Source organism: Trifolium pratense, linkage group LG7, assembly GCF_020283565.1.
Source record: "Trifolium pratense cultivar HEN17-A07 linkage group LG7, ARS_RC_1.1, whole genome shotgun sequence".
Lineage (NCBI taxonomy): Eukaryota > Viridiplantae > Streptophyta > Magnoliopsida > Fabales > Fabaceae > Trifolium > Trifolium pratense.
Genome location: NC_060065.1, coordinates 34,408,146 through 34,433,420, shown reverse-complemented (window position 1 = coordinate 34,433,420; position 25,275 = coordinate 34,408,146). Strand labels below are relative to the sequence as shown.

General features: G+C 33.6%; 4 protein-coding genes and 1 non-coding gene across 5 annotated transcripts; 1 reads left to right on the top strand and 4 right to left on the bottom strand.

Moving 5' to 3' along the window:
• Window positions 1–6,659: 6,659 nt before the first annotated feature.
• LOC123897369 (F-box/kelch-repeat protein At3g23880-like) lies at window positions 6,660–8,432 on the bottom strand. The gene has a single exon (XM_045947970.1). The coding sequence runs from the start codon at window positions 8,217–8,219 to the stop codon at window positions 6,999–7,001; it is 1,221 nt and encodes a 406-aa protein (XP_045803926.1). The 5' UTR covers window positions 8,220–8,432; the 3' UTR covers window positions 6,660–6,998.
• Window positions 8,433–10,999: 2,567 nt separating this feature from the next.
• LOC123897370 (F-box/kelch-repeat protein At3g23880-like) lies at window positions 11,000–12,485 on the bottom strand. The gene has a single exon (XM_045947971.1). The coding sequence runs from the start codon at window positions 12,465–12,467 to the stop codon at window positions 11,292–11,294; it is 1,176 nt and encodes a 391-aa protein (XP_045803927.1). The 5' UTR covers window positions 12,468–12,485; the 3' UTR covers window positions 11,000–11,291.
• A 2,438-nt stretch (window positions 12,486–14,923) lies between these two features.
• LOC123897372 (protein ABCI12, chloroplastic) lies at window positions 14,924–19,342 on the bottom strand. Its single transcript, XM_045947972.1, has 8 exons — window positions 18,923–19,342; window positions 17,622–17,738; window positions 17,319–17,555; window positions 17,042–17,206; window positions 16,710–16,785; window positions 15,962–16,026; window positions 15,412–15,591; window positions 14,924–15,321 (listed from the first exon to the last, which is right to left on the bottom strand). The coding sequence occupies exons 1-7, from the start codon at window positions 19,238–19,240 to the stop codon at window positions 15,439–15,441; spliced, it is 1,131 nt and encodes a 376-aa protein (XP_045803928.1). The 5' UTR covers window positions 19,241–19,342; the 3' UTR covers window positions 14,924–15,321; window positions 15,412–15,438.
• A 69-nt stretch (window positions 19,343–19,411) lies between these two features.
• On the top strand, window positions 19,412–19,483 carry TRNAP-UGG. Its single transcript has one exon. It is a non-coding gene; the product is annotated as a tRNA-Pro (tRNA).
• Window positions 19,484–20,566: 1,083 nt separating this feature from the next.
• LOC123897368 (glutamine synthetase leaf isozyme, chloroplastic) lies at window positions 20,567–25,067 on the bottom strand. Its single transcript, XM_045947969.1, has 14 exons — window positions 24,688–25,067; window positions 23,638–23,891; window positions 23,297–23,336; window positions 23,086–23,189; window positions 22,943–22,991; window positions 22,722–22,828; window positions 22,474–22,561; window positions 22,242–22,370; window positions 21,925–21,999; window positions 21,682–21,735; window positions 21,563–21,600; window positions 21,289–21,448; window positions 21,117–21,177; window positions 20,567–20,935 (listed from the first exon to the last, which is right to left on the bottom strand). Exons 2-14 carry the CDS (start codon window positions 23,886–23,888, stop codon window positions 20,796–20,798), a joined length of 1,296 nt encoding a protein of 431 aa, XP_045803925.1. The 5' UTR covers window positions 23,889–23,891; window positions 24,688–25,067; the 3' UTR covers window positions 20,567–20,795.
• Window positions 25,068–25,275: the final 208 nt, after the last annotated feature.

The following is a 25,275-nucleotide window of genomic DNA, read 5'->3' as shown; positions in this document are numbered from 1 at the left end:
AGTGGCAGATAAAAAAATAAATCTACACATAGGTTTTGTTTAATAATCCGATTTTTTCAATTCGTTTTTTTAATACTAATAATTTCATGTAAAAAAAAACTATAATAATTCTTCTTCTTTTTTGACGATAAAACTATAATAATTCTAATAGCTAAGAATTCCCTTTTTTTTTTATTATCATAAGAAAATTGACCCATTTAATTGTCCTATGAAATGTTGCGCAAAGGAAATTGGTGGTGCTTAATTGTCATATGAAAATTTTCCTATTTGATTGATGATAATTGATTCTACAATATGAATGTTTATTACCTTGAGGACATAAATTTAATCACAATTGATTTACATGCTATAGTGATAAGTGCCCAATTTTAGTTATATTGTATCATGAATTATGAGCACTTACCAATACTTTTATGAAGAAATCTTGATTAAAACCCCTTTTGGTGTAAATATAACATTAAATCAAAGAGGAATTAATCCCAAGGCATTTTTGTTAGGAATGGCTAGAAAAGCAGGTTTTGAAGCCTTCGCTCAGCGAAGCCATAGCGAGCTACAGCGAACTAAACCAGTGGGTTAAGGGTCCATGGCGAGCTTCAGCGAGATTTAGCGAACAGGATAGCAAACTCAACGTTCGCTCAGCGAAAGATAGCGAGAGATGGCGAGCACAACCCGGGAGGAAGGGTCTGTTAGCGAGACATAGCGAGCATCGGCGAACAAAGTGATGAGTCAAGTCTTTTGCTACGTGTCAAGAAACCCCTTGCTTAAGTAACTAGTTCGCTCAGCGAACATCATTTCGCTTAGCGAACTCCTCTGTCCTGAAAATCTATAAATAGAGCTCAGAAGCCATTTTCTTAGATATATAGTTTTGTAATAGTTCAGAGATACGAGTAACATTAGTTTTAAGAGTTCTTGAAGGTGGATTCATCATTGTACTTGAGAAATCAAGAGATGTTCTTCATCCCTTTTTCTTGTAAGTTTACTTTTATCATGTCTAGCTAAATTCCTTTGTTGTTGGGATTAGATGTAGTTATTTTGTGAACATGTAGTCAATTTAATCTTAATATATGTGTTTTCTTTATCAATCATTATAAAGTGTTATCTTGTTTTAATTGTCTATTTCTAAAAGATTTGAACAACATAGACATATATTGTTTGAATCAAGAGTAAAAGATAATCACTTATTAAACTTCAATGTTTAGACATAGATGTCGAGTTTAGTAATCACGTCAAATATCAGATCTTAATGCTATTATGTCGATTAATGATTCGAGACATCGAACGTTGATAGATATAATAGATTTCACGGCGTAATCCGGACACGGATACGTTCGATGTGTGATATGTGATAATAATGATTGGTAAATGAAATATATATATTGAGGTTGATTGATACATGCTAACAAGATAATGAATCTAGTTCCGACAACTTTTTATTATCCGAAAGTTTAAATCCTTTTATCCAATCGCACTTTTATGTTCTCAAAACAAATCTTACAAAAACCCGTACTTAAAATCATGGAAATTGCAAATCAATCTTTGATATCACACTAGTCTCTGTGGATACGATATAACGAAAATACTTGCTTTTGTACTTTCATCAAATGGCGTCGTTGCCAAAGAGAAGAAGGGCACGACAACAACCACCACCACCACCACCACAGCCACCTACTCAACCAGCCACCTCCGGATTCTCTGATCAAAACTTTTACAATTTCTTTACTCATTTATATGATCAAAATGATGCAGGGTATAGAGCCATGAGTGCAATGCAGCAGTCCTTCTATAATCAGCACACCGGGCAGTTGGTGATGACACCGCAAGATTTCCAAACCTATGTTGCATGGCCTGAGGACAGGCCTACTTTCATTGGGGGAGGGATGGCACCAAATGCTGATGCTGGTGAAGAAGCTGGTATGGATGATGATGATGAAGAAGATGATGGTGGTGAGGGTGATGCAAGCATGGAGGAGGAGGATGAAGAAGAAGCAGATTCAGATGATGACTGAAAGCTCACAAAAATTAGTGAAAATTTACAAGCTTTCAGTCATTTATTTCTTTTACTTTATTTAGTTGTTTGTCGGGAACAAGTTAAATTCATGTTTTATGTGGTTGTGTTAAGCTTTTGTATTTTGAACATGTGTTGTGGTACTTAACAATGTTTGATGACAATGTTTTTTTTAATGTTTTAAATGTTAATGTTTGATATTTGGTGATAAGTTTTTAAGTAGTGTGAATATTGTGAATTGCTTTTTGCAAACAAGCTCACATGATTAGGAAAAATCTGAAGTTAGGTTTGTGGTAAATCAATGATCAAGCATGTTGAATATGTTTTGTGAAACTTCATGTCAAAACTTCTTGATTAGTCCTTGAAATAGGCTTAGGAACCTAACATGGTTTTGAATTGTGTTGATTGTTCTAAGATGATTTTCAATGTTTTTGTTGAACATGATTGAAGCTTGTGTTATCAACCTAGCCGGGTGAGAATGTGTGAACTTTCCATTGTTTACATAAATTTTTGAGAGCCAGCAATGATGTGTGCTCATTTGATTTTAACTTAATCTTGCTGTCACTAATGTGTTTGATATTGTGGATATGATCAAGGCCCTGTTTCTTTTTTGAGTGATAACTACTTGGCCAAACTTAACCTACCTTGTGAGATAGTGATCTTTTGTGTCCCCTGTTGAGCCTTAAAATTTTGAAAATTGTTTGTTTTATAAACCCTGAAACCAAAAGAATGGAAAAACAACTACTCTACCCTTGTCTTAGGATAGGAGAGCAATTGTATTTCAATTAGGGTCATGTTAAGATTCAAGTTGGGGAGAAGTAGGTTACAAATGTCATAAAAATGATTTGGAAAAGTAGTGAATTGGGTGATTGAAAAGAGAAAAATGTTGAAAATAAAAGATTGACACAAAAAGAAAGAAAAAGAAAAATTTGTCATTGTAAAGAAAGAAAAGAATCACCAATGAAATAGGGGAGAAAGAAAAGAAAGGGAGTAAATAAATGTGAAATTTTAGATGAATTTGAAATTCTGTAAGTTTTGTATTGCTCTCTTATCCTTGAGGCCTTTTGAAATCCAAAGAAAAACAATGATTTTTGTAGCCCAGCCCCGTTACAAGCTTAATAAAGTCCTTAGTGATCCACGATTGACGACATGTTTTGTGACATTGCTCTGATGAATGTTTGAATTGAATTGTTGCATACACTTTGTTTGGATTGAGTGAAACACTTACCTTTGAGTGATATATTGGTGAGAAATTTTTGATAACACTTGAGTCTTGATTGTTTGATAAAAATGTGGAGAATTTTGCTTAGACATAGCAATCAATTCATGATCATGCTTTGTTCTTTTGAATGTTTTAAGGAATAGTCTTGAGTAGGCATTGTTTTACTCATGCTTAGGAAAAGAAATTTCAAAAACTTTGATTGATTACAAACCTTTCCTGAGATTTAAAATTTTGAGCTTGTTGAAATATTACCTTTTGTTTGAGGACAAACAAAGTCCTAAGTTGGGGAGATTTGATAAGTGCCCAATTTTAGTTATATTGTATCATGAATTATGAGCACTTACCAATACTTTTATGAAGAAATCTTGATTAAAACCCCTTTTGGTGTAAATATAACATTAAATCAAAGAGGAATTAATCCCAAGGCATTTTTGTTAGGAATGGCTAGAAAAGCAGGTTTTGAAGCCTTCGCTCAGCGAAGCCATAGCGAGCTACAGCGAACTAAACCAGTGGGTTAAGGGTCCATGGCGAGCTTCAGCGAGATTTAGCGAACAGGATAGCAAACTCAACGTTCGCTCAGCGAAAGATAGCGAGAGATGGCGAGCACAACCCGGGAGGAAGGGTCTGTTAGCGAGACATAGCGAGCATCGGCGAACAAAGTGATGAGTCAAGTCTTTTGCTACGTGTCAAGAAACCCCTTGCTTAAGTAACTAGTTCGCTCAGCGAACATCATTTCGCTTAGCGAACTCCTCTGTCCTGAAAATCTATAAATAGAGCTCAGAAGCCATTTTCTTAGATATATAGTTTTGTAATAGTTCAGAGATACGAGTAACATTAGTTTTAAGAGTTCTTGAAGGTGGATTCATCATTGTACTTGAGAAATCAAGAGATGTTCTTCATCCCTTTTTCTTGTAAGTTTACTTTTATCATGTCTAGCTAAATTCCTTTGTTGTTGGGATTAGATGTAGTTATTTTGTGAACATGTAGTCAATTTAATCTTAATATATGTGTTTTCTTTATCAATCATTATAAAGTGTTATCTTGTTTTAATTGTCTATTTCTAAAAGATTTGAACAACATAGACATATATTGTTTGAATCAAGAGTAAAAGATAATCACTTATTAAACTTCAATGTTTAGACATAGATGTCGAGTTTAGTAATCACGTCAAATATCAGATCTTAATGCTATTATGTCGATTAATGATTCGAGACATCGAACGTTGATAGATATAATAGATTTCACGGCGTAATCCGGACACGGATACGTTCGATGTGTGATATGTGATAATAATGATTGGTAAATGAAATATATATATTGAGGTTGATTGATACATGCTAACAAGATAATGAATCTAGTTCCGACAACTTTTTATTATCCGAAAGTTTAAATCCTTTTATCCAATCGCACTTTTATGTTCTCAAAACAAATCTTACAAAAACCCATACTTAAAATCATGGAAATTGCAAATCAATCTTTGATATCACACTAGTCTCTGTGGATACGATATAACGAAAATACTTGCTTTTGTACTTTCATCATATAGTGGTTGAGAGACTTTATTCACATCAAGTGTTTTGAGTTCAATTCTCATGGTAGACACATTTCTATTTTTTTAAATAATAAATGTATTGAAAAAGTTCCCTCCAAATTAAGATTAACCTAGTTGCATATTATAACCATTATATATAAGAATGATTTATGGTCTTCCGTGGAGCCAAAACTGGAGAGAATTATGTGAGTTAATCACAACCATTCATTTCTTATAGTGAAAAATCCATGGATAAAAATTAAAACACTAAAATAACTTGTCATTTTCTGACTTTTCCGCTCCAAAACTCAAATTTCTCTTGTCAAAAAATTACAAAATTACAAATCCATTTCAACCTATCAGAATCTCTACAACTCCAAAACTCAAATTTCTACACCTCTCTTGTTATGAAACGGCCAGTGGAAGAACGCAATTCATGGCGGCCTGTGAGAGAACGTGATTCGCGATTGTGTGGGGTTAGTTGCGTTTGAAGCAACAACAAGTCAGCTACCCCTGTCTAGGTCGTGGACGACATAGAACGTGATGGGTGGGGAAGTCAAGTGGTGGAGCAATGCGACACCCCCTTCTCTATTTTTCCCTCTTTCTTCTCCCACCTTAAGATTCTTATTATCATCGATTTATTTTCAAATACAGTGACAATTGTAAAAAAGAGATGTGCCGCTATTAGATTGTAAAAAAGCAATGGTGTGAAACAATAACATTTGTAAAATAGGGATGATTATCAGCTTGTATCAGATTATTTTACATCAATGTAAAATTATAGTTCTTGTTGTAACATTTTATCTTTAAGATCTTGTACTTTGAAGTTTTGATCAATGGAAGCTCTACATTCAAAATAAAAGTTTTGTAACATCTTCAAGATAGGCAAAAGTTTGACAAGATCCACTAAATACACACTAGTGATATACAAAATATAGACAAATCACAGACCAATCCACTAACACAAGTAGTCCAGAGATTTAATGAGTTGAGCTAACAGAATTGCCACAATTTGCAGAAGCCATGGACCTGATTCCTATTTTCTATAATTTCATGAGATAAAAGTGAATAAATATTCATTGGAATAAAATTACAGTTTCAGCTATTGAACCTAGTAACTCCCACAATAGGGTTCAAGTTTGGGACAAAAGCACTGGTACACAATGAAATCCAACCTGGGCATAGAAAGCCATTGTGAGAGAAACAGGGAGGAAACTTATTACCATTGGGATGGTAGAGAAATGATGCAGAAGACTCTAACCACAATGCTGTGCTTTTAAGGGGACATGGAGCACTTTCCAATCAAGAGACACTGCATACAAGTGCACTTATATGTTGAGACCAAAGCTATATCAAGTGCAACCATCCCAAATAAACTCTATAAAAGTTTAACCTCAAACAAGTTGCCTTAAGATTTAAGGAATCAAGCTAATAGAACTCAAAAGACAAAAAGAACAATTTTTTCAAGCAAATCAGCTACCACTAATTCAAACAGTCAACACAATTTACAGAAGCCATAAACGTAGTTCCTATTTTCTATGATATCATAAGATAAATGTGACTATACATTCATTTGAATGAAATTACAGTCTTGGCTATTGAACGTAGCACTAATTTGGAACAAAAGCGCCATTAAACAAAGAAATTCAACCTAAGCAAAGTAAACAATGATAAAATAATCGAAAAATAACAGAAAAATTCAGTGAGAGAGAAGGAGAGGGAACATATTACTGTTGGGATAGTGTAGGAATGATGCAGAATAGTCTAGAATCACATTCTTTGTTATTGATAGAAATATGCCGCTCTATCTAATGAAAAAGGAACTTCACTTTGCTTCAGCAACACGCAATTTTAAAGCATACATCATAAAATTTGTGTAGCAGTCGCCAAACAGTTTAACATACACACAAGTGACAGCCAAAGGGAATAGACCTAATTCCAATATTAGAAAACCAAACCACTAACCATATAATGAAGTGCACAATTGAAGAACCAGCAAAAAACTCTAACTATCAAATAAATTAAACCTAACACAGCAATTTCTCAAGCAACATATTACATCAACTAATAGTGAACAAAATCCATGATGTAACCAACAAAAATATAAGGTACATGACACAAATTGAAATTAACATATTGTAGTTATGGAGTTGAAGATTCCAGTAGATGACTCTTCATAAACCTAATGCACAAGCGGCATAACATGACATCTACATTATTAAATACAGTACATTCTACTATTAAGAACAAGGGGATATCAAACTTTCTTCGTAGACTTCAGGGACCATCCAACGATTGATGTTTTGAAATTCGGGTGTTTTAAAAGTACCGTCTTTAGAATTGTAAACAACCAACTCAGCCTGACACTCTAGCAACACCTGATCATCCTCAGAAACATAAAGTACTTTGGTGTAAGGACAAGGCCCGACATCTCCCATGTAAGGAATACGGAACAATTTAGTCCAAGAATCTTTATTTCCATACTCTTTCATAAGCCAAACATCTGAAAAAGTATCACTATGAGCAAGAATGCACAAGCAATCCCTCACCACCTCTAACGTTAAAGTAACCACCGTTACCGCTCCATAATTAGGCTGCACTAACTCTTGATAACATTCCTTCTCCAAATCGAGAGAAACAATGATCCATGTAGTATAAGAATCTTTAGATGCCAACCAATTAATAGTTCCGCTAACGAATGTTCCCGATGAATCGAAAGGAACACCAGAAGGAAAATCTTCAATCCATCTCCAAGAATTGGTGCCCAAAGTATGAACCTTCACATTAGTTTTGTAAACCCTATTATCTGATTCAGATTCATAACAATTAACAGCAACAACCTTGTAACTGTAATTATCATTGAAATTATCATAGCAATAGCCAAATCCATATATTGTGTAACTTCCTTCTCGTTTTGGATTCTCCAAAGAAGGCAATTTCACAAATTTTCTAATGGAAGGGTTCCACAAAAGAGCAAAACGTTGATCGAGTGCAAAACAGAGTATACCATGGCAAGATCCAACAATGACATCGAAACGGTTTCGACTGGGCAGAGGGTAATCTAGCTGTGTAGCAGCGGCGGCCGTGGCGGTTATTTCTGTAAAGACGGAGGAGAGAGGGTAATCCGTGATAACAAACTCGCGTGAGGAATTAACGTAGGTTAAAATAAGGTGGTGGCGCGTGGTTGACACACGAAGGTGCTTTTTGGCGAATTTAGGATCGGAGATGAGAGATTTCCAGGGTTTACTGACGGATTTAAGTTGCATGAGGAATTTGACTGGAAGCTTAGAGAGAATATCTGCGATGATTTCGAATGGAAGAGTGGGAAGTGGCGGTGATGTGAGGGTTTCGATGGTGGAGGAGTTCAAACGCCGCCTCTTGGTGGCGGTTGTTTCCTCCGTAGGTGGATTTGATGAAACGGCGTCGTTTGTGTCGTCATCGTTGTCGCTATTTGGCGCCATTTTTGAGTGTGGCTACTAATTAATTGCTAAAGCTAAATGAATGAATTTCCGGTGCTTCTTCCTTCTCAATTGTGTTGTCACAGTTCACTCAGAAGGTTCCATCTTGACCTTGTGGAAAATAATATCAGTCGAATTGGAAGAACTTGTGGTGCTTGTTGTTTTATCGGCTACTTCGTCCCTCCCGAAACTTTCATTTTTTTTTTTTTTTTAGTTTTACACGAAGATTAAAAAAATATAAGGAAAGTTATTTTTATCTTATTTTATTAAGAAAAAAAATATTTTTAATTAATACTTTAACTTTTGCAAGGGTACAAATGATAAAGTATCACTAAATGTACATTGGTTTCTTAAAATGACTAAAATTTTGGGACAAAATAAAAATAAAAATAAAAAAAGACTAAAGATTTGGGAGTATAAAATAAGAAATAAATTTAATTTTAGAATTATTTTTGGGATTGAATAAATTAAGGGTCAAGTCTCATAAGTCTCAGCTCAACTGACAAAATGTCGAAATTGTTAAGTTGGACGTTGTGATCCGGATTCTAATACGGGATCTTACAATTATATGTGAGTTTAATTTCAGTTGATTACCACTTCAACTACGATAAAAAAAAAAATTAAGGGTCAAAGAACGGGATTGGATCCACTCCGGTGAAAGGAGAGGTCAGTGTAATTATGTTCGAGTAAACTGTCAAATAGTCCCTGAAATTTTAAAATTCGTCAAATACCCCTTGAAATTTGAAAATAGGCAAATACCCCCTGAAATTTTAAAAAGTCAATCAAATTGCCCCCTCGCGTGGACTCTGACTGATAATGTCGGTTTTTTTTTTTTTTGAAGAAGCTAAATTAATTGATTATCAAAGATCACAAAAGACATGTATACCAAATATACCAAAGAAGCCAAAACAAATTATTCAAATATACCAGCTACACAATTGCATCTACTAATAATTGCTAACATTTCCATAGCGATCTATTATCAGAACTTTGACATTGATAGCCTTGAGCCCTTCACCAAAAGCAATCAAACATGTATCAAAAACATCTTCAAAAAATAATAATTTAGAGTCAAACCTACTTGCAGTTTGCCATTCATTTACAGATTATTTCATCTTGAACTGTTGTGTGAATCTGAGAAATATCGTGCTAATTCAGTTTCTATTTATAGGATCAATTGGGGCGAGTTTATTTTCTGTCAGCATTGTTATTCATAACATTAGGGCTTAGTTCAGATGGCGTACCTGCACTTGTTCATATGTAATCTCAAAGTTCCTGCTTTTACCTGTTATTTACAGTTATTTTAGAACTTTTGGCAAAAACAATGCTTTGAAAGATTTCTGAAACAATATAATTTTTTTATGAAGGCATTTCAAAGTGCAAGTCTCTGCTGCACAACCACAACTCCTGAACAACTAGCATCTGCATTGCGATGGTTCATGCTTCCTATGAGATACATAGGTGTATCTGTATCGGAAATTGTGCTTACCCTTTTATTGTCACCCCCTATATTTGACAATTAACCACATAGCCACTACTTTTGAGTTTTGACATTATCATTGCTTTTAACATTTATAGTTTATTTGCAGTTGTAATCAAAGCCTCTAGGGTTACTATAAATAGGGCCAAACATCTCTTGTATTTGGATAGTGAAGTTTATAAAATTTGAATTCCTCTTTTGAAATAGAGAGTGAATTCTCTCGTCTCCTGGGTCATGTACTTTTTATCTTGGTGGGTCACTTTCTTGGTGGTCCAGGACCTTGTCCACCAATACATACCTAGTAAATATTTTATTATGCTTGATTGGTGAAACTGGAAAAAACCATCAATACTCAAACACTCCCCTTAGCTGCTTAAATACTCCACCAAACATTTTATACTACTCAGACGTGGGACTTAGGGATCACATAATACCCAAGTCCCTATCAAACAACAAATGAAAGTTGTATGTTTAGACAAAAGCTATAACAAGTGCATTTAGGGTGTGTTTGATTTGAGAGAAAGAAATAGGGAAGAGAGAAAAATATGGAAATCAATGAATGAATTTAGACTAATTTTAGTCTAAATCCATTCATTGGTTTCTGAATTTTTTCTCTTCCTTATTTCTCTCTCAAACCCAAACACATCTTTAAGGGGCCAAGACCACTTATACGTTGACACAAAAGCTATAACTAGTGCAACCACAGCCCAAGTAAAATCTATACAAGTTTAATCTCAACAAACTCAATTTGCCCAGAGATTTAAGGAATTGAGGTAGCAGAACTCAAAAGGAACAAATTTTTCAAGTAAATCAGCTACCATTAATTCAAGCATTCAACACAATTTTCATAAGCTATAAACCTAGTTCCTATTTTCTATGATATCATATGATAAATGTGAAAATTGCCATTACAGTGTTGGCCGTTGGCTATTGAACTTAGCACTTCCTAGGATAGGGTTCAAATTTGGAACAAAAGTGCCATTAAACAATGAAATCCAACCTAAGCATAGTAAACAATGATAAGATAATCGAAAATAACAGAAAAATTCAGTGAGAGAAAGAGAGGAAACATATTATCGTTGGGATGGTGGAGGAATGATGCAGAATAGTCTAGAATCATAATTCTTTGCTTTTGGTAGAAATATGTCACTCTTAAGTCTTAACTATAGACAAAGAAACTTCACTTTGCTACAAATATCCCAGCAACACGCGATTTTGCCGCATACAAAGTTTGTGTGGCAGTCGTCAAACATTTTAAAATACGCACAAGTGACAGGCTAAAGGGCATATAACCTAATTCCAATTTTAGCAAACCAAACCACTAACCATATAATGGTCTGCACAATTAAAAAAAAACCAGCAAAAAACTCTTAACTATCAAATAAATTAAACCTAACACACAACAATTTCTCAAGCAACACATTACATCAACTACTAATGAACAATAATCCATGAAGTAACAAGCAAACATAAGGTACAAGACACAAATTGAAATTAACATATTGTAGTTATGGAGTTGAAGAATCCAGATTGTTCTTCATAAACCTCATGCACAAGTGGCATAACATAACATCTACATTATCACATACATTCTACTATAAAGAACAAGGCGATATCAAACTCTCTTGGTAGACTTCATGGACCATCGAACAATTGATTTTTTGAATTTCAGTAGTTTTGAGAATACTGTCTCTAGAATTGTAAATGGCCAGCTCAGATTGAGGCTTAGATTGACGCACATATCGACTCTCCATCAATACGTGGTCATCCTCGGAAAGATAGAGTGGTGTGATGTAAGCAGGAGGCTCGCCATGAGGGATACGGAACAATTTAGTCCAAGATTCTGTGTTTCCGTACTCGTCCATAAGCCAAACATCTACATAAGTATTACTCTCAGCAATAATGGACAAGCAATCTCTCAACACCACTAAGGTAACCTGAGGCCGAATTACCACTTCATAATCGGGCAGCGTTATCTCTTGATAAAATTCGTTCTCCAAGTCGAAAGAAACAATAACCAATGAAATAAACAAATTGTTATATGCCAACCAATTAACAGTTCCACTAATGAATCTTCCCGACGATAAACCCAAAGGGATGCAGTAAGGGAAATCCTGAATCATTCTCCAAGAATTGGTGCCCAAAGTATAAACCTTCAGTTGAGGTCTGTAACGGTAGTAACTCACATTATTATCAGATTCAATATAATTAACAGCAACAACCTTGTAACTATAATTGTCATTGAATTGATCATAGACATAACCAAATCCATAAGCTGTGTAACAAATATTTTGTTTTGGATTCGCTAAAGAGGGCAATTTCATAAATTTACTAATGAAAGGGTTCCACAAAAAAACAAAATGTTCATTGATTTCAAAACAGATTATGCCATGACAAGATCCAATAATGTAATGGGAAAGGTTTCCAACGGGCAAAGGGAAATCTAGCTGTCTGGAAGCAGCCACGGTTAATTCTGTAAAGACAGAGGAGAAAGGGTAAACCACGACGAATAACTCGTCTGAGAAAAAATTGGTAAAGGTTAAGAGATGGTGGCGCGTGGTTGACACGCGAAGGTGCTTTATGGCGAATTGAGGATCGGAGATGAGAGATTCCCAGGACTTACAGACGGATTTGAGTTGCATGAGGAATTTGACTGGAAGCTTCGACAGAATTTCTTCGATGATCTCAAATGGAAGACTAGGAAGGGCGGTTGTTTCAGACGAAACGGCGTCGTCCTTTCTGTCGTCATCGTTTTCCCAACTTGGCGCCATGTTTTGAGTGTGGCGGCCGAAGTTATTTATATAGAACAATATAATAGGCCAATTATATGGGTAATAGTTTTTATATTCCTTTTTTTTGTTTTTTTTACATACATGATACATCAATATTATTTTTTACGATATATACATCAATCTTTTAATATATCTAAATTTTTTTTATTTTATTTATTTTAAGATTAGAAAGAGTCATAATTTATTAGAACTATGTCAATGATAATCCATTAATTGAAATAATTAGGTTACTGTATTAATATATGATCCAGTATATAAATTAATAAGAGTATAAAATTATAAAATAAATAAATGAACAACTTTATTAATATATGATTAAAAATATAAGTCTCGTAGAAATCACAAAAAAAAAATCGTATTAATATATGAGTATAAATTTAGGTCTACATAAATTATTAAAGAACGCGAAACCTTATTAATAAGAAGAAAAATATAGGTCACACGGAATTCACACAATAGATTATGTCCTCGCACAAATATATGAATATAACTCGTAAAATTGTAAAAAAAAAAAAAACTTTATTAATATAGGAGTAAAAATATAAGGTCCGTAGATATAACCATAAAAATTAGGTTTCGTATTAATATGAATATAACCTGTAAAATTATTTAAAAAATATACAACATAATACAGTATATTAGTAAAAACACAAGTTTTGTGAGTATCACAAAAAATAGTAGATTTTCGTATTAATATATAAGTATAAATATTAGAGTTGGGTATATGGATCATGGTCCGCAGGTCGACCTGTTTAACCCACAGCCCGCACGAACTTAAGACCATTTTATTTTGATCCGTTTTATATTTTTGCTCGTGTGGGTTGGACGGTTAAAACCGCGGATTAATTATGCAGGTTGGCTCGTGACCCGTCTTAATATTATTATTTTATCACTTATAACATTGGTTCATGTCCAAATCCAACTTTCTAAAAAAAACTTAGTCTAAACCCTAATTATAAAAAGATGTTTTCTCTTCCCCCTCCCATGAATCTTTTATACCCCCAATATTCCAATTTTGCCCTTGCAGAAAAATTCGGTTCGCATAAACCAAATTTTTTCTAGTGCAAATTCAGAGTAAATTTCGATTTTTAGAAACCGAAATTTGTTTTCAAGGCAAAAAAAAAACTTCGGTTTCTACGAACCGAAGTTTTTTCAAGGGCAAAATTGGAAATTCAGGGGGATAAAAGATTTATGGGGGTGGGGAGAGAAAATATCTTATAAAAAAATAACAACACACTCTTATTTTTACTCACGTAGACAACAACACAAAAATGTCACAAACTTTATTTATTTATTTTTGTTACTTACGATGTATATGTTGTAACATAAATTATTAACAATATAGTTTTTTTAACTTTTATTCTATGTTTATTTTTTCAAAAAAATGATTTCTAAATTTTTTGGGAAGTTAAAAAAAAAAAAATATGAGTAACCATCACATAATGAGAAGTTTTTTGTACAAACTTTTGAATATAGACACAAAATATCCCTGAATTCAATGAAGTGTTAAAAAATAAAATAGGGGCAAATTGTAATTTCATAGGTATAGATACTACTATTTATAATTTACTAGCGTGCATCATGCCAATTTGTCCGTTTTTTATAGCGCTGCCGTATATCTATACTAATCTATAAAAAGGATACATGAGTTTGGGATGGATTTTTCATTATACCTATTTTACCCTTGAATTAGTTTCACAACTTTCATTAACTAATTGTTTTTTTTTAAAAAAAAAAATTCAAATCATAAAAATGTGAATAAGTGGCAAATGGGTTGCCTATACTTGAAGGGTTTCCAACTTAATACTACATCTATAATATATAAACAGGATGCAAATATTTTTGATGTCAACTTTCATAATACCAACAATACCCTTATTTCTTTTAGCAATAAAAATATTTTATTAACAAATTCACCATAACATAAGACATGTATTTTTTTTTTTTGACATAAGTTAGACACAAGCAGGCGTGGAACGCGCATGTCTGGCCCGCTACTATCTATAATTTATAAACATACTTTAAAATCGGTTCCAAAAACCTATTTCAAGCTTCAAAAAATGGTTTTAATAAACCTGATAAATCTTCTAATCTTAAAATTCATGTTTCATATACCGCGTAAACAAAAAATATATGCATCTAAATATCTACAAAGTGGGAACCAAACACACATTATTTATATCAAATATATAAATATAACATAAAGTATTGATTGAAACAAGTTATAAATTTGAACAATAATTCAGGTTTTATTTTTTGTCAAGTAGTCTAATGGTAAAACTCACATTTTTTTTGGGTAAAGACAAGACTCACATTTTTTTTTGGTAAAGGCAAGACTCGCAAATTTAAATGCGGAGAAACGTGGAATCTGGGGTTCGAACCCCGACCACTCTAATAGTGTCCCTGAGCTACACTTATGGACAACAATTCAGGTATTTATTATACTCAATAGGGCTTTCAGATTTACTATTTGCAATGTTACAAGAGTTCAAATAGACAAACTCATGACAGTAACAACCTTTACTGGCTTCAATATCCTTTATCTGTGCTTTTTCTTTTATCATTAACTCGGTATCCCGGATTTACAACACTCGTACACTGTGCATCAACCCCTTGCGCTATATCAAAAGGATGTGGAAACTTGTTATAAAAACAATGATTTCCTACATATTGTGTAATACAACAATTATGTTGATATAGCTACAATATGACTCATCTAACTTACGAAAGCAAATAAATCCAAACCCGTGTTTTCAACTTTGAAGCAACCCGTTTAGATACTTCACGAAGAAAGTTTCCGAGTAGCTTTTTCATCCAAAACCATGTCAAGAACCTGCATAATATACCTACATTGTTACTCATGTGTGTACTGAATGATGTAATTAAATACAAACATACACACGTCAACACAAAATGTTCTTACCGATGCAAAAGTGACCTATCTTTCTCATTAGACAAGGTAGTACTCAGACAAGAGAGAAGCTCCTATGACAACTGTCAAATTCAACAAACATACAATATCTGCCATCCCAAAAGATGATTCTGACAAGAAATAAATTTTGTGATTGTCGACGTTCCCTTTAAAACCTCTGGCTATCATAGCCTGCAGCATTTTATGTTAAATTGTCAGAAGATAAACTATGAACTGTTCGTTGTTGATTATGAATGCCAACAGCAAATTAGGTCCAAAATGTCAGTTTGTGTTCAGAGGCCTATGTCGCAGAAAATTGAGTTTTTGTAACATGTATGGCTAATTTAATGAAAATATATTTTTTTCTCGCGCTTGGCATTGTTGATGAAATCAATATAGAGTCCATGCTATGCAATCAACACAAACAAATTTCAGACGGTTTTTACTTTTAAAAATATTTACCAAATTTAAAATGAGTTGAGAATATGATAAAAAGTTGATGCACTTCAAGTAACAATAACAAAACATAAAGGGGGAAAAACATTTTACATCTAAGACGAACCTGAGAAATTTGCTCTGCATGGCTGAAAATATTTTTGAAGATGCGACGGAAGTAGTTAAAGAAAACTGTGAAGCCATATAAAGGGAAAGAAGTCATTACAATGAAGAAATATCTCAGGTAAAATAGTGAAGTCAATCAGAAAATAATTCTTAATCAAATTCAAAACAGCTTTTCAGAACTTAGTTTCCAATCCAAAACCTACTTAGTAGTACAGGTGAAGAATAGAAAGTCCAGCAAGATAGCAACATATGCGTTATCACTATTAAAAAATGAAATAAACAGATAACTTTCATGCCTTCGATAATTTTGTTTAGGCATCCTGGCATTGATTACTATGCTATGTCATAAGATAACAGTATCATGCCATGTAGCAGTCCAAATATTGGGACAGACAAATGTAACCGATCATAATTCGGTAATAATGTTATGCAACAATTATATTCATGTGTGTGTTAATTTATTACCAGTTTAACTCGTTTAATGGATCTTATCGTGGAAATACACAAACAGACATCTTAGGATAAGCATTTCCTAGTACCAATTTCTAATTCTTACATTCTTACACAATTTGGACAAATCAAATATGAAGCTTAAAGAATCTAAATGAGATTTATGCACAGTCATTATCGAGATGATACGCATCACTTATCTATAGTTTGTTGGAACACAAATAAGGAGTTCAGGAAACAGAATAATATTTTTTGACGATACTTGGAAACAAGTGGAAGAGCTAACAATATATACTTACTATCAATTGTCTCCATAACAGTCAATTGTTTCCAATTTACCCTACGAGATACTATTCCCAATGCAATGTTCCGGACCTGCAACAAAATAATCACGATATTAAATGAGTAAAGTAAAAGAAAAAACTTAATCCTAATTGCTTCGGTTAAGTTTGGTTATAACTATTGATAGAAGTTTCTGCATGAATGTTCAATTATACTTTCTTTGATCATGTTTGACAAATTTATTGAATATAAATTTCTAATTACAATGTTTACTACTATAATCTAGTTATGCATTCTACTTAAGCTAACGTGCTCAACATAGTAATGCAAAAAAATTCTTAGTTCTTACCTCATCAAAAACTAGACTGATAAATCTCAATGACAATAAAAGGGTAAGCACAATTTCCGATACAGATACACCTATGTATCTCAGAGGAAGCATGAACCATCGCAATGCAGATGCTAGCTGTTCAGGAGTTGTGGTTGTGAGGCAAAGACTTGCACTTTGAAATACCTTCATAAAAAAATTATATCGTTTCAGAAATCTTTCAAAACATTGTTTTTGCCAAAAGGTCTAAAATAACTGTAAATAAAAGGTAAAGGCAGGAATGCAGAAAGCATCTTACTGTAAAAGTCAAACATGCAACAGTGCTTCCTACAGATAATCCTTTCCTCGTAAAGGTTAATGGACCTAACTTTGAGATTACATATGAATAACCTGTTAAAGATATAGGGAGATTTGGAAGCCCCGTCGTCACAGATGGTGGAGTTCTTGACTGAACAAGTGCTGGCACGCCATCTGAACTCAGCCCTAATGTAATGAATAACAATGCTGACAGAAAATAAACTCGCCCCAATTGATCCTATAAATAGAAACTTAATTAGGCACGAAATTTCTCAGAAAAGTCAAGGATTAACAAATTACTTACCATCCAAGCATTTCTTGGTAGAATCCAAATTGAAAGCAAAGTCAAGTATGCTACCAATCCAAATCGCATAATTATATGTGACCTTGCCGGTAGAACAACGAGAACTAAAAGCCATACCTGTAAAATCAGATTAATTGATTATCAAAGATCACAAAATGCATGTATACCAAGAAGCCAAAACAAATTATTCAAATATACCAGCTACACAATTGCATTCACTAATAATTGCTAACATTTCCATAGCGATCTAATATAAGAACTTTGACATTGTTAGCCTTGAGCCCTCACCAAAAGCAATAAAAATGTATCAAAGACAACGCAACTATCCGTCAAACGGTCATGGAAATTTCTCTTATCCCTTAGACAAACATGAAATAAGTGGTGATTTTCAAAATATAAAAAGATAATAACCTGTTCACCTAATAACCTGTTCACCAGACGATTCTATTTTATGTTTCAATCAGGGCTTGTTTGTCGTCGCGATGAGCTTGACAAAATCACGATGCCACCATGATTCTGTCCAACTCACCTTGATAGCAAATATGCACTTATTTGTTAGTTGTTCACATTTTATCAAGGACAATAAAAAAAACTACACACAGCAGCAGCTCACCAAAGCTTTTAATTCATGAACAAACTTAAAAAGTCGGACATGGACACCATATACACCCTCAATCTGAAGTATTGGTATTGCATGAATACATCATCATAGCGTTGGTATTGCAGGAACACCAATAATGAACAAGCATGGATAAAATCACAGATTTTGATTGTTGTGGACATCATATTCTAAGAAGCACCAAACTGGAAACTCAAACACGGACACCCGACTCGACTCTGACACTAGTAATAACTAGAATAATGGAAGTAATTACATGCAGGTGAATTCTTCCGTATACATCTTTTTTGGATATGTACCCGTACATCCGTTGAGGTGGACAATTCCGATAGATTCACAAAATAATGTTCATTAATTATCTATATTAAACACTACTTGTAGACTTATCAGAATCGTCCACCTCATCGGTGTACCGCAACATATCCAAATAAGATGTGTACTAGAGACTTCACCTTAAATGTAACCACATGTGTCTGACACCGACACCGTACACACCCTCAAAGTGCGGTACTTCATAGTGCATACATCATATAATGGCAAACTCAAGTCAAAACTAAAACACTCCGCAAGTACAATAAGTACAATCGTACTAAAACAAACAACACAAGTATGAATAAAAAGAACATATTTTGATATGAATTTTGGTGTAAACTAAAAAAACCCATGAAATAATTTTACATACCAATTTAACTCGTGGATCAATAGAGTGAAGAAAAGTGGTTGGTGAAGATACAAACTGTCCAATTGGACTAGCAGTAGCACTAGAAATCAATCTGAAAACTTTATCACCAGAAAAAGTGTCTTTGGGAATCCACTTAGACCAATTTGCTGATTGCCCATTATCATCATTTGAAGCTTTAATTCTAAGAATTGCATTCCTGTTAAGCTTCGATGTCAAAAGAGTTTTCTTTGGCACTGAAAAATGGAATTTTGGGAAAAGCACATGTGGTGGTGGTGATGGCAAAGAAACCAAGAGGAAAGTGGCATGGTTACAGTTCATGGGTGTTTCAGAGTATGGTGTTTTTTGAAACACAACAAAGAGGAAAGGATTAAGGAAGAATTGCTGTTTTATTTTTATAGTTTCTCAAACTCATGGGGAAAGAACATGAAAGTTTCAATGAAATAATACATAATAGTACTAATATGTATGTTACACGTATATTTCACAACAGGGCATTTGGTCTAGTGGTATGATTCTCGCTTTGGGTGCGAGAGGTCCGGAGTTCGATTCTCCGAATGCCCCTTTTTTTTTCCAAGTCAAATACTTTTAATTAAAAAAAAAAACCATACATTAACTAGATAAGGGGTTAGGTTCTCCACATTTATATAATTTATTTATTCTAACATATTTTGTTGTCCATTGACAAAGTGACAAATATCACTTAAATTCACACTACGAGATACTGAATACGAATTTAGATGAAGGCGTTTAACCTAACAATATCGACATTGTTAGTTGAATTATGATTTATAAACATTTCAATTGATTTTGAGAAATGAAGAGGATTTCGACTCCTAAGCAAGACAATCTCGTAGAGGGAACAAATTTGTCCTCACATATAAAAAGACTAAAGTAAATTTTTATTGATACATGTTAGTAAATTAGTAGTCTTTTAATAGTGTTTTTTTAAGGAATATTTTGTTGTCTTTTATGAGATTAAAAAAAGACTCATTTCGACAATACATTCATTTTTGTATCTTCTAGATCATATCTCTTTTATGGTTTTCAATAATACATTTGAGACTCTTAAGTAGCTCGACAGACGGATCTTAGAGTAAGATATCATCTCAAAATTTTGGCTTGCATCTAACTTAATCCTACAAAACCAGTTTGTAAAGTGAAGATTGTCTCTACTTATGAACATATTTTCGGACCATCTCAAATCCTGTGAGACTCTTAACAGAATGGTTGATGTTGTTTTCAATTTTTAGTACTTATGAAACTTCTTATTGATAGCTGGATGTAAAGATATACCATTTGGGGATGGTAGCAGGGCCAGGCCAGGGTGTTTGATCATGATAAGGAATGCAACATGTCTCACAATGGTTGAGCTTTATTAAAATCAAAATTTACCATGAACTTGAACTTTATATGGCGTCGTTAGATATATCCGATGGTTTATATGTATCGTTGCGAGAATGATGTATACGTTTGGCGGAGAGAATCCAGTTCCCTTTTATTGTATGGTTTAATTACAAATGGTATTCAAGTGTTTTAACTTGAGCTTTAGTCTTAACCTAAACAAAAAGATTTGAATGGCTTCTCTTTCTGAGGTACATGAGCTGAGTGATTTACTCGAAAAAATTAAAGTAAACCCGAAGAATATAACCAAGCAAAGCATCAATGCAATTCTGTCCATACCACATTCAAACACAACCAATGAAATATCTGATATACAATGTGCATTCATCTCATAACCAATAACTAGGCATGGCAGCCTCATTTGTTCAGACAATTAGATCTTCATAATATAAATATAAATAATATAAAAGGAACGCCAAAGAGCTTTCCAGCTCCTCGCAGACTCCATCTGGAATGCCGTTAATCAATAGATTTAGACCTTCAATGCAAGCTTCTGAGCTGCAAGAGCTTCAGCCTCTAGAGTTGGTTCCCACAATAATGTACTCTCTGCAAGTAATGCTGTTACCACATATGGATCCATGTTTGAAGCCGGACGCCTGTCTTCCAAGTAACCTACAACCAAACCAGAAGGAAAGATAAACAACATGCATACGATAAGACTTATAGTAGATTCTTAAATCACGAGGTTCAGAATTCAAACTCTGAAAATTATAGTAACCACTAACTTATCAATGTTTGCCTATAAAATGTTACTAACAATGGCGTAAAATTATTCTTTGTGATTGTGACTGACCTTTGCCATTCTTCTCTGTGTCTCTTCCCACACGGATTGAGCATCCACGGTTAGCCACTCCCTGCGTATTAAATTATATAAGCATGTTTCAGACATGATATACTTTTATGTTCATGTTTGATTACTTTGTCAAAAAAACAAGAATGAGTATTCAAAATTTTGAAGCAAGTACCCAAGAAAATGTGTTGATGCTGGCAGTCTCATGCTTTCCTGTCAACCTTCTCTCATTTCCTTCTCCATATGCTTCGATGTGAACCTTATGGCGAAGAGAAAGGTTCAAAATTGCCTTCTTTATTACCTCAAACCCTCCATCTTCCCTCATGCTCTTTGTACTAAAAAAGCAAATGATATTATTCATCAACTTGGTAACTTTGCAAGTTAAATATGCAAGTTAAATATAAGATGCATACAATTATGATTCATAACAAAGACGAGTAAAAACAAACCTGTAATTGGTGTGAGCTCCTGCACCGTTCCAGTCACCCTGTCAAGGTTAAGACCAAAACAATTAGTAACATTGATTAGCATAAGGTAAGAAATAATGGAAACTAAAACATTATAGTACCTCAATTGGTTTTGGATCAAGAGTGAGTACAACACCAGCTTGTTCAGTAATTCTCTGTCAGAACAAATATTCAATTAGAAGATACAAAAGTCGCAAATAGCACATTATTGAACCAAAAGACTACAGAAATTAAGATACTGTGACATTTTCTGAGAACTGATTGTTTCAGAAGCTTAACCTTTCTGTAATAGTTCAATGTTATTATATAATATGAAAAACCAAAAGTAGGGTAAATGAAATTACCTCAAGGATGTACCTTGAAGCCCAGATATGATCACCAGCTTCAATACCTACACTAGGACCAACTTGATACTCCCACTGCAATATTCATAACATATTAGTGAGAACAACAGTTCAGATAATCATAACCTATGTAGCACCGGCACTTCACAATGAGAGTGTGTCTGGTGTCTGACATTGACAAGACACCGACACATGTGCTTATATTCATATATTTTATTTTCTTATATTATTTACTAGTGTCGTGTTCGATGTCTGTGTCTGTGTCAATACTTAATAGATCATAACACATGAAACAAAAGGTACAGCGAGAGATTTACCTGGCCAGGCATAACCTCGCCATTGGTACCACTGATGTTAATTCCAGCATATAAACAAGCCTTGTAATGAGCATCCGATATATCACGTCCAAATGACTTATCTGCCCCGGCAGCACAGTAGTAAGGACCCTGGTATATGAAGGGATATTTTAATTTTAAGTAAATCCACATTTTGAAGTTCACAGATTCCTATGAAATTAATGTGAAATAGAACAGAAAGAAGTTGCATTACCTGTGGACCAGGATAGCCACCGACAGGCCATCCTAATGGCCATTTCACATTTGTCTGAAGTAGAGTGTACTCTTGTTCTATTCCATACCTTTGAACAATCAACATACAACATCATCAGCAAGTTTTCTGTTAAGATTATAATTCAGCACCAAAAAGTTCAGTCATCTTCTATTTTAGATACTTGGTTACATTTTCTAGTATCCAATAATAGTTGGTAATGTAAAAACGATAAAGATTAATATACATACCATGGAATTTCAGCCTCAACCTTTGGGTTACTGAAGATTTCGGCAGCTTTGTGTCTCTTATTAGTAGGGATAGGCTCACCTTGTGGTGTATAAGCATCACAAATGACCTTCACGAAACAAAATATCCAATTAATTTCATAAATATTTGTATTTCAATTTCAATCAACGTGCCATAAAATGAAAAATGTTTTCAAGTATAATAAGTTAATAACAGCTCTTACCAAAATGTTGTTACCACCGCGGAAAGGATCTTTGAAAATTGCTTGAGGGCTGAGGAGGAAAAAAAATACTAAAGTTAAAAAACTGCAAAGGCATGAAGTAAAACTGGTAGCATTAATAGAAGTATAAGTACAAAAATTCTTACTATAGGATTACTTCACTGTCTTCACCAGGGGCTTGTCCAGTGCTAGATCCATCATAGTTCCACTTAGGGAGCTCAGAGGGATGCTCAACAGGCTTTGATATGGTCTGAGAATACAAAACATTCATATAGCATAATAAGATAAGATAAATCCAACAGTAACATGGTAGGAATACTTCATCTTAGCTTGTTTACAATATTTGAAATAACATACTCTTGATTTGCTGCGCACATCGATTCCTGTTCCACCAATCCTGTTTCAGAAAAAGTAGCACAGTTTTAAACACCTTGCATTCTCATATAGAAGCTACGAAACACTGACACAGACAAAAACACTGGACAGGACACCGCCATTGATAATAACATGAGAAAATAAAAGTGATCGAATGTAAATACACGTGTCAATATCATATGAGTGTTAGACACTTAGACTCAGACACGGTGAAACATGTTGTATACTCAAATACGCGTCCAAGTTCAACCTAAAGTGTCGGTGCTATGTAGTACATTACGCAGACTATGAGATACTGTCAGACATAGAGAAGAATGAAATACCAGATGTACTCAGCAATTATGCTGTTAGTGAAGGGAGTGATGTCCAAATTAAGTAGACTCTCAACCCTGTTGATGGTGCCATTTTCATTGTTGATTGCCATTACTCTGAACTTAGAAGTACGCGCAACTTTCTTATTTTGTTTCATAACTAAAGAACTCCACATCTTTGAAGTGATTGGAGTTGCACAAGGAGCGGTGGTTTTTGTGATTCTCGTCTGCCATTGTGTCGAGGGTGCCAAAATCTGTGCCATGTTCTGCTTAACAAAAAAATTGTCAAAACTTGACCTATTTTCTTACTAAATATCATCATTAAGATAAGATCATTTTGAAGATTAAACAACTTCCTATTTAAACCTTACGCGACATTTTAATCGGTATTAGAAGTTAGTTATGTTAGTTACAATCAGTTAGAGTTAGTTAAGTTAGTTATATGCCAACCAACAATGATTCCTTTTCTCCAAAATCACTCTAATAGAGTCTTCACACACTCAATAAGATGAACATTATTTGTGAATCTATCGGAATTGTCCACCTCAGCAACAATTTTAAAATTTTTAAAATGATCATTAGTGTCCACTTAATTAAACAGATCCATTAACTATAGTGACCCAAAATTTTCATTGCTACTAAAACAAATTTTCTTAACTAGAATTTTTTTTTTAATGATCACTAGAAGAACTAAAATGATGAAAAAAATATTCTTTTTTTTGTTGACAAATGATGAAAAAGTTAGTTATACTTTGGAATATGCAGATAAATGAACAGAACATGAATAAAAAGCATGAAATGACCAAATAGCCAGCAACCCTTTTTTTAATTAAAACATTATTTGACCAAAAATAATTTTTTTGGGATTTATTGAAAACTAATAATATCATCAAAAAACATATCTTTTAATTTTCAACCATCATAAATTTTCATTACCAACTAACTATCTAGAAAGATAAAAAGTTAGTTACTAAAAATGTAAACAGTTTTCACAACTAAAAATAAAAACAAAAAACTTTACCATAAGAAGCAAAATGGGATTTAAGTTATAAAGAAACTTACCAATACAGAGTTGAAAAATGGCAAAAGCTAGAAACTTTGGAAATGGGTTGAAGTGAAAATTTGTGTCAGTGAACCATAAAGAGTGGAAGGCCTTAGAGTGAGAGAGTTGTGTAAAATAAGGGTTGGCTGTTGGCTATTCTAATAACGATAGGGGTGTGGCTATGAGTGGATGAAGTTTGTTTTTGGTCCCTTAAAGACCACCAAGAGAAAGCTTTGGACTTATAATATTTTAGATAAGGTTCTCTTGTTTTTCTTGCTTTTTTTTATAATCATAATTTATACTAACTTGTTGTCATTGGTAAGGAATTAGTACATTGCCTTAGATTCTATTAATAGTTATTAATGATCATAAAATGATTAGTAAATTTTATGTTGACAATAGTTATGTTTATGTATTTCATAGCTTGTTTAGTTTAGATCTTAATTAGGTTAGGTTGCTTAGATCATGTTTAATTTGAGCTTGAATATTTACTTGGACTTTCATTTTTCTAATTATGTATTCTTTAACTATTCTAAGTTTCATTTGCATTATTGTATTGTCTCATTACTGTCTAGTGATTATTTTTTATAAGCAACAAGATATATTGT

What these genes read in the sequence shown, in the direction of transcription:
- LOC123897368 (XM_045947969.1), bottom strand. Translation starts at nt 23,888, where the DNA reads ATGGCACAGATTTTGGCACCCTCGACACAATGGCAGACGAGAATCACA. An exon ending in GTTGAGGCTGAAATTCCATG is followed by an intron (nt 22,562 to 22,721) that starts GTATGTATATTA and finishes GATTGTTCAAAG; the next exon opens with GTATGGAATAGAACAAGAGT. An exon ending in CACAGAGAAGAATGGCAAAG is followed by an intron (nt 20,936 to 21,116) that starts GTCAGTCACAAT and finishes GTTTGGTTGTAG; the next exon opens with GTTACTTGGAAGACAGGCGT.
- LOC123897370 (XM_045947971.1), bottom strand. Translation starts at nt 12,467, where the DNA reads ATGGCGCCAAGTTGGGAAAACGATGACGACAGAAAGGACGACGCCGTT.
- LOC123897372 (XM_045947972.1), bottom strand. Translation starts at nt 19,240, where the DNA reads ATGAACTGTAACCATGCCACTTTCCTCTTGGTTTCTTTGCCATCACCA. An exon ending in TCAGTCTAGTTTTTGATGAG is followed by an intron (nt 16,786 to 17,041) that starts GTAAGAACTAAG and finishes ATTTTGTTGCAG; the next exon opens with GTCCGGAACATTGCATTGGG. An exon ending in ATGCAGAGCAAATTTCTCAG is followed by an intron (nt 15,592 to 15,961) that starts GTTCGTCTTAGA and finishes AAAATGCTGCAG; the next exon opens with GCTATGATAGCCAGAGGTTT.
- LOC123897369 (XM_045947970.1), bottom strand. Translation starts at nt 8,219, where the DNA reads ATGGCGCCAAATAGCGACAACGATGACGACACAAACGACGCCGTTTCA.